Source organism: Sycon ciliatum, chromosome 10, assembly GCF_964019385.1.
Source record: "Sycon ciliatum chromosome 10, ocSycCili1.1, whole genome shotgun sequence".
NCBI classification, from domain to species: Eukaryota; Metazoa; Porifera; class Calcarea; order Leucosolenida; family Sycettidae; genus Sycon; species Sycon ciliatum.
In genome coordinates, this window is record NC_088652.1 from 12,748,487 (window position 1) to 12,755,944 (window position 7,458).

Here is a 7,458-nt window from a genome sequence, read left to right on the forward strand (position 1 = left end):
TCGATAGAGTCAGACGACCGGTTTACACGCAACAGCAAGAGATTTCGCTTGTAGGACTGTACACGTGCACCTAGTACGCAGCCACGCCTAGAAGTGAGTTGTTACGGGACCAAAGCGTAAAAATGCTAGCGTCCGCCTAGTGCTAGTAGTAGCAATCCAGCATAGCGCCATTTCACGATCTGTTTTTACCCTAGATGGTATTATGTTGGAAAGCCGTCAATAATAATTGGTGGAAAACGGTTTCCACCACAGCCAACTTTTCAGCCAGATATCGACCAGTTGATATTTGACCGTAACATCACACAACAAGAAAATCGTCCGAAAACTTGTAGGACTCCTCCATTCATATCAGCAATTTTAGTGCTGATCGTGATGTTTTTGTACAACTCCACGCCTGCCAAAAAAAATGTCAAAATGGGAACCAGGCTTTAAATACTGGTGACGTCACTCACACGTACTGTGTGTGTGTTTTGCTGATCACGTGATATTGGTCACATGATCATCATGGATTGTGGTTTGTCACATGATCATCATGGATTGTAAACTGTTCGTCACATGATCATCATGGATTGTAGTCAGTCACGTGACTATGATGTTTAGTCACATGAATAGTAGGGGTGAAACGAGTATCTATTTTGACCAATCGATCACTCGTTCATAATATTCGATCGAGTATCCGATTATTTCGAGTATTTTATCAAAATTCTAAAAGCACTAGATTTGCGAGTTCTCGAACAAATCGGAAGAAAAAGTCGTCAATGTCTTGTACAGAGTGTAAAGTAACGAGTTTCATCAGTACTTTCATATCTCAGAACGTTACTTGCCGTGGTGATCGCATCGTCCAAGTCAATACTGACTCAAAGCAATGCATAACGCATGCATACCAGTGGACCAGCGGTACAAAAATAACGATCGAGTGCAAAATTTCGAATACTCGCTCGTTTGAAATTTTCGAACGAATACTCGAATATTCGAACTACAGTCCATTCATAAAAAGATGGGCCCTGGCTCTGGCGACCTCCCGTATTTGGCGATTTTTCGTTATTTCATCGTACACAGTGCAGTGCTGCGAAATTTGAAATGTGAAAAAGGGCCTAAAATGAGCACCTGAACTGGGGTTCGAACCGCACGATGCACTGTTCCAGGCGGGGTCAAACGGCCTGGATTTTTATGGTTTTTCCCAATTCAGTGCTTTCGGGGCAAAACCTGGCCGAAATCCTATTCTTGTTATGGCTTGCTTCTTAGACAAAAAAACTCCAGAAACATAATTGGAAGAGGATTCCATAGGGGATTGCAGGAAAAAAATTTATGGCCAAAGCTAGAAGTCCATCTTTTTCTGAATGGACTGTAATCGTTTCACCCCTAATGAATAGGTAGGTAAAATTAATGTTGGTAGATAAGCATTTGTTATCAGTGCCAGAATCATAATAGGTAAATAAATAGATATTGGTGATGTGAAAATAGCGGTAGGTTGGTCATATGCTGACAACAATAATGGAGAACGGTAGTCGACTGTTCCTCTACCATCCGACCCCGTCTCAGTACTCCAAATATGTACTGCTAGTGGGAGACGGCAACTACACGTTTACACCAGAGTGTGTACAGGTCTGATTGGCAGAGGGCAGGTAGGTGAATTATATATTTTCTTCTCCGATAGAATTTTCGGGCTTGTTTCTTCCTCGTGCAGAAACAATAAGTTCAGCCATAACAGGCCAAGAAGGAAAATTGCTGAGGGTCATTTCAGGTGTGAAGTTCAGAGCCAGGATAAGCTATAAAAGTAATCATTCCAGGAATAAAAGTAATCATTCCAGGAATAAAAGTAATCATTCCAGGAATATAAGTAATCATTCCAGGAATATAAGTAATCATTCCAGGAGGGGATGGTGGTCGGGGTTTGGGATGGCCGGTACTTTACAATTTTCAACATTGTTTTTCTTGTGAGACTCAAAACTGACTGAAGACGTCAGGAAAAGAAGCGACAATGAAGAACTCACCAGATGCAGGATTTGCAGCTGAAAATATTTTGCGAGAAATCATTTGTCTTCTTTCTGCTTGCTGTTGATTGTCCTCCTCCAGCTGCTTGTACTCCAAGTAATGGCTGCCACACAGCCTGCAGGCAAGAACAAGGAGGGAATGAAGAAAATGTCAAAGCACCGTGAAATTGGCGTACCCTACACCTATAGCAAACACTCCTTGATTGAATGAACACACACATACCCAAAATAAATAAATATTGGTGATGTGAAAATAGCGGTGGGTTCGTCACATGCTGACAACAATAATGGAGAACGGTAGTCGACTGTTCCTCTGCCATCCGATCCCGTCTCAGTACTCCACATATGTACTGCTAGTGGGAGACGGCAACTACACGTTTACACCAGAGTGTGTACAGGTCTGATTGGCAGAGGGCAGGTAGGTGAATTATATATTTTCTTCTCCGATAGAATTTTCGGGCTTGTTTCTTCCTCGTGCAGAAACAATAAGTTCAGCCATCACAGGCCAAGAAGGAAAATTGCTGAGGGTCATTTCAGGTGTGAAGTTCAGAGCCAGGATAAGCTATAAAAGTAATCATTCCAGGAATAAAAGTAATCATTCCAGAATAAAAGTAATCATTCCAGGAATATAAGTAATCATTCCAGGAATATAAGTAATCATTCCAGGAGGGGATGGTGGTCGGGGTTTGGGATGGCCGGTACTTTACAATTTTCAACATTGTTTTTCTTGTGAGACTCAAAACTGACTGAAGACGTCGGGAAAAGAAGCGACAATGAAGAACTCACCAGATGCAGGATTTGCAGCTGAAAATATTTTGCGAGAAATCATTTGTCTTCTTTCTGGCTTGCTGTTGATTGTCCTCCTCCAGCTGCTTGTACTCCAAGTAATGGCTGCCACACAGCCTGCAGGCAAGAACAAGGAGGGAATGAAGAAAATGTCAAAGCACCGTGGAATTGGCGTGCCCTACACCTATAGCAAACACTCCTTGATTGAATGAACACACACATACCCAAAATAAATATATATTGGTGATGTGAAAATAGCGGTGCGTTCGTCACATGCTGACAACAATAATGGAGAACGGTAGTCGACTGTTCCTCTGCCATCCGACCCCGTCTCAGTACTCCAAATATGTACTGCTAGTGGGAGACGGCAACTACACGTTTACACCAGAGTGTGTACAGGTCTGTTTGGTAGAGGGCAGGTAGGTGAATTATATATTTTCTTCTCCGATAGAATTTTCGGGCTTGTTTCTTCCTCGTGCAGAAACAATAAGTTCAGCCATCACAGGCCAAGAAGGAAAATTGCTGAGGGTCATTTCAGGTGTGAAGTTCAGAGCCAGGATAAGCTATAAAAGTAATCATTCCAGGAATAAAAGTAATCATTCCAGGAATAAAAGTAATCATTCCAGGAATAAAAGTAATCATTCCAGGAATAAAAGTAATCATTCCAGGAATATAAGTAATCATTCCAGGAGGGGATGGTGGTCGGGGTTTGGGATGGCCGGTACTTTACAATTTTCAACATTGTTTTTCTTGTGAGACTCAAAACTGACTGAAGACGTCAGGAAAAGAAGCGACAATGAAGAACTCACCAGATGCAGGATTTGCAGCTGAAAATATTTTGCGAGAAATCATTTGTCTTCTTTCTGGCTTGCTGTTGATTGTCCTCCTCCAGCTGCTTGTACTCCAAGTAATGGCTGCCACACAGCCTGCAGGCAAGAACAAGGAGGGAATGAAGAAAATGTCAAAGCACCGTGGAATTGGCGTGCCCTACACCTATAGCAAACACTCCTTGATTGAATGAACACACACATACCCAAAATAAATATATATTGGTGATGTGAAAATAGCGGTGCGTTCGTCACATGCTGACAACAATAATGGAGAACGGTAGTCGACTGTTCCTCTGCCATCCGACCCCGTCTCAGTACTCCAAATATGTACTGCTAGTGGGAGACGGCAACTACACGTTTACACCAGAGTGTGTACAGGTCTGATTGGCAGAGGGCAGGTAGGTGAATTATATATTTTCTTCTCCGATAGAATTTTCGGGCTTGTTTCTTCCTCATGCAGAAACAATAAGTTCAGCCATCACAGGCCAAGAAGGAAAATTGCTGAGGGTCATTTCAGGTGTGAAGTTCAGAGCCAGGATAAGCTATAAAAGTAATCATTCCAGGAATAAAAGTAATCATTCCAGGAATAAAAGTAATCATTCCAGGAATATAAGTAATCATTCCAGGAATATAAGTAATCATTCCAGGAGGGGATGGTGGTCGGGGTTTGGGATGGCCGGTACTTTACAATTTTCAACATTGTTTTTCTTGTGAGACTCAAAACTGACTGAAGACGTCGGGAAAAGAAGCGACAATGAAGAACTCACCAGATGCAGGATTTGCAGCTGAAAATATTTTGCGAGAAATCATTTGTCTTCTTTCTGGCTTGCTGTTGATTGTCCTCCTCCAGCTGCTTGTACTCCAAGTAATGGCTGCCACACAGCCTGCAGGCAAGAACAAGGAGGGAATGAAGAAAATGTCAAAGCACCGTGGAATTGGCGTGCCCTACACCTATAGCAAACACTCCTTGATTGAATGAACACACACATACCCAAAATAAATATATATTGGTGATGTGAAAATAGCGGTGCGTTCGTCACATGCTGACAACAATAATGGAGAACGGTAGTCGACTGTTCCTCTGCCATCCGACACCGTCTCAGTACTCCAAATATGTACTGCTAGTGGGAGACGGCAACTACACGTTTACACCAGAGTGTGTACAGGTCTGATTGGCAGAGGGCAGGTAGGTGAATTATATATTTTCTTCTCCGATAGAATTTTCGGGCTTGTTTCTTCCTCGTGCAGAAACAATAAGTTCAGCCATCACAGGCCAAGAAGGAAAATTGCTGAGGGTCATTTCAGGTGTGAAGTTCAGAGCCAGGATAAGCTATAAAAGTAATCATTCCAGGAATAAAAGTAATCATTCCAGGAATAAAAGTAATCATTCCAGGAATATAAGTAATCATTCCAGGAATATAAGTAATCATTCCAGGAGGGGATGGTGGTCGGGGTTTGGGATGGCCGGTACTTTACAATTTTCAACATTGTTTTTCTTGTGAGACTCAAAACTGACTGAAGACGTCGGGAAAAGAAGCGACAATGAAGAACTCACCAGATGCAGGATTTGCAGCTGAAAATATTTTGCGAGAAATCATTTGTCTTCTTTCTGGCTTGCTGTTGATTGTCCTCCTCCAGCTGCTTGTACTCCAAGTAATGGCTGCCACACAGCCTGCAGGCAAGAACAAGGAGGGAATGAAGAAAATGTCAAAGCACCGTGGAATTGGCGTGCCCTACACCTATAGCAAACACTCCTTGATTGAATGAACACACACATACCCAAAATAAATATATATTGGTGATGTGAAAATAGCGGTGCGTTCGTCACATGCTGACAACAATAATGGAGAACGGTAGTCGACTGTTCCTCTGCCATCCGACCCCGTCTCAGTACTCCAAATATGTACTGCTAGTGGGAGACGGCAACTACACGTTTACACCAGAGTGTGTACAGGTCTGATTGGCAGAGGGCAGGTAGGTGAATTATATATTTTCTTCTCCGATAGAATTTTCGGGCTTGTTTCTTCCTCGTGCAGAAACAATAAGTTCAGCCATCACAGGCCAAGAAGGAAAATTGCTGAGGGTCATTTCAGGTGTGAAGTTCAGAGCCAGGATAAGCTATAAAAGTAATCATTCCAGGAATAAAAGTAATCATTCCAGGAATAAAAGTAATCATTCCAGGAATAAAAGTAATCATTCCAGGAATAAAAGTAATCATTCCAGGAATATAAGTAATCATTCCAGGAGGGGATGGTGGTCGGGGTTTGGGATGGCCGGTACTTTACAATTTTCAACATTGTTTTTCTTGTGAGACTCAAAACTGACTGAAGACGTCAGGAAAAGAAGCGACAATGAAGAACTCACCAGATGCAGGATTTGCAGCTGAAAATATTTTGCGAGAAATCATTTGTCTTCTTTCTGGCTTGCTGTTGATTGTCCTCCTCCAGCTGCTTGTACTCCAAGTAATGGCTGCCACACAGCCTGCAGGCAAGAACAAGGAGGGAATGAAGAAAATGTCAAAGCACCGTGAAATTGGCGTGCCCTACACCTATAGCAAACACTCCTTGATTGAATGAACACACACATACCCAAAATAAATAAATATTGGTGATGTGAAAATAGCGGTGCGTTCGTCACATGCTGACAACAATAATGGAGAACGGTAGTCGACTGTTCCTCTGCCATCCGACCCCGTCTCAGTACTCCAAATATGTACTGCTAGTGGGAGACGGCAACTACACGTTTACACCAGAGTGTGTACAGGTCTGATTGGCATAGGGCAGGTAACAGTTAGGTGAATTATATATTTTCTTCTCCGATAGAATTTTCGGGCTTGTTTCTTCCTCGTGCAGAAACAATAAGTTCAGCCATCACAGGCCAAGAAGGAAAATTGCTGAGGGTCATTTCAGGTGTGAAGTTCAGAGCCAGGATAAGCTATAAAAGTAATCATTCCAGGAATAAAAGTAATCATTCCAGGAATAAAAGTAATCATTCCAGGAATAAAAGTAATCATTCCAGGAATAAAAGTAATCATTCCAGGAATATAAGTAATCATTCCAGGAATATAAGTAATCATTCCAGGAGGGGATGGTGGTCGGGGTTTGGGATGGCCGGTACTTTACAATTTTCAACATTGTTTTTCTTGTGAGACTCAAAACTGACTGAAGACGTCAGGAAAAGAAGCGACAATGAAGAACTCACCAGATGCAGGATTTGCAGCTGAAAATATTTTGCGAGAAATCATTTGTCTTCTTTCTGGCTTGCTGTTGATTGTCCTCCTCCAGCTGCTTGTACTCCAAGTAATGGTTGCCACACAGCCTGCAGGCAAGAACAAGGAGGGAATGAAGAAAATGTCAAAGCACCGTGAAATTGGCGTGCCCTACACCTATAGCAAACACTCCTTGATTGAATGAACACACACATACCCAAAATAAATAAATATTGGTGATGTGAAAATAGCGGTGCGTTCGTCACATGCTGACAACAATAATGGAGAACGGTAGTCGACTGTTCCTCTGCCATCCGACCCCGTCTCAGTACTCCAAATATGTACTGCTAGTGGGAGACGGCAACTACACGTTTACACCAGAGTGTGTACAGGTCTGATTGGCATAGGGCAGGTAACAGTTAGGTGAATTATATATTTTCTTCTCCGATAGAATTTTCGGGCTTGTTTCTTCCTCGTGCAGAAACAATAAGTTCAGCCATCACAGGCCAAGAAGGAAAATTGCTGAGGGTCATTTCAGGTGTGAAGTTCAGAGCCAGGATAAGCTATAAAAGTAATCATTCCAGGAATAAAAGTAATCATTCCAGGAATAAAAGTAATCATTCCAGGAATAAAAGTAATC

The 7,458-nt window shown here is 42.2% G+C and overlaps 1 protein-coding gene across 1 annotated transcript; it reads right to left on the minus strand.

Moving 5' to 3' along the window:
* Nucleotides 1–1,944: 1,944 nt before the first annotated feature.
* Nucleotides 1,945–7,223, minus strand: LOC135826658 (uncharacterized). Its single transcript, XM_065339258.1, has 8 exons — nucleotides 7,195–7,223; nucleotides 6,812–6,928; nucleotides 5,975–6,091; nucleotides 5,166–5,282; nucleotides 4,378–4,494; nucleotides 3,590–3,706; nucleotides 2,781–2,897; nucleotides 1,945–2,110 (listed from the first exon to the last, which is right to left on the minus strand). Exons 1-8 carry the CDS (start codon nucleotides 7,221–7,223, stop codon nucleotides 1,945–1,947), a joined length of 897 nt encoding a protein of 298 aa, XP_065195330.1.
* Nucleotides 7,224–7,458: the final 235 nt, after the last annotated feature.

What these genes read in the sequence shown, in the direction of transcription:
- LOC135826658 (XM_065339258.1), bottom strand. Translation starts at nt 7,223, where the DNA reads ATGCCAATCAGACCTGTACACACTCTGGT. An exon ending in AGCTGCAAATCCTGCATCTG is followed by an intron (nt 6,092 to 6,811) that starts GTGAGTTCTTCA and finishes TCTTGCCTGCAG; the next exon opens with GCTGTGTGGCAGCCATTACT. An exon ending in AGCTGCAAATCCTGCATCTG is followed by an intron (nt 4,495 to 5,165) that starts GTGAGTTCTTCA and finishes TCTTGCCTGCAG; the next exon opens with GCTGTGTGGCAGCCATTACT.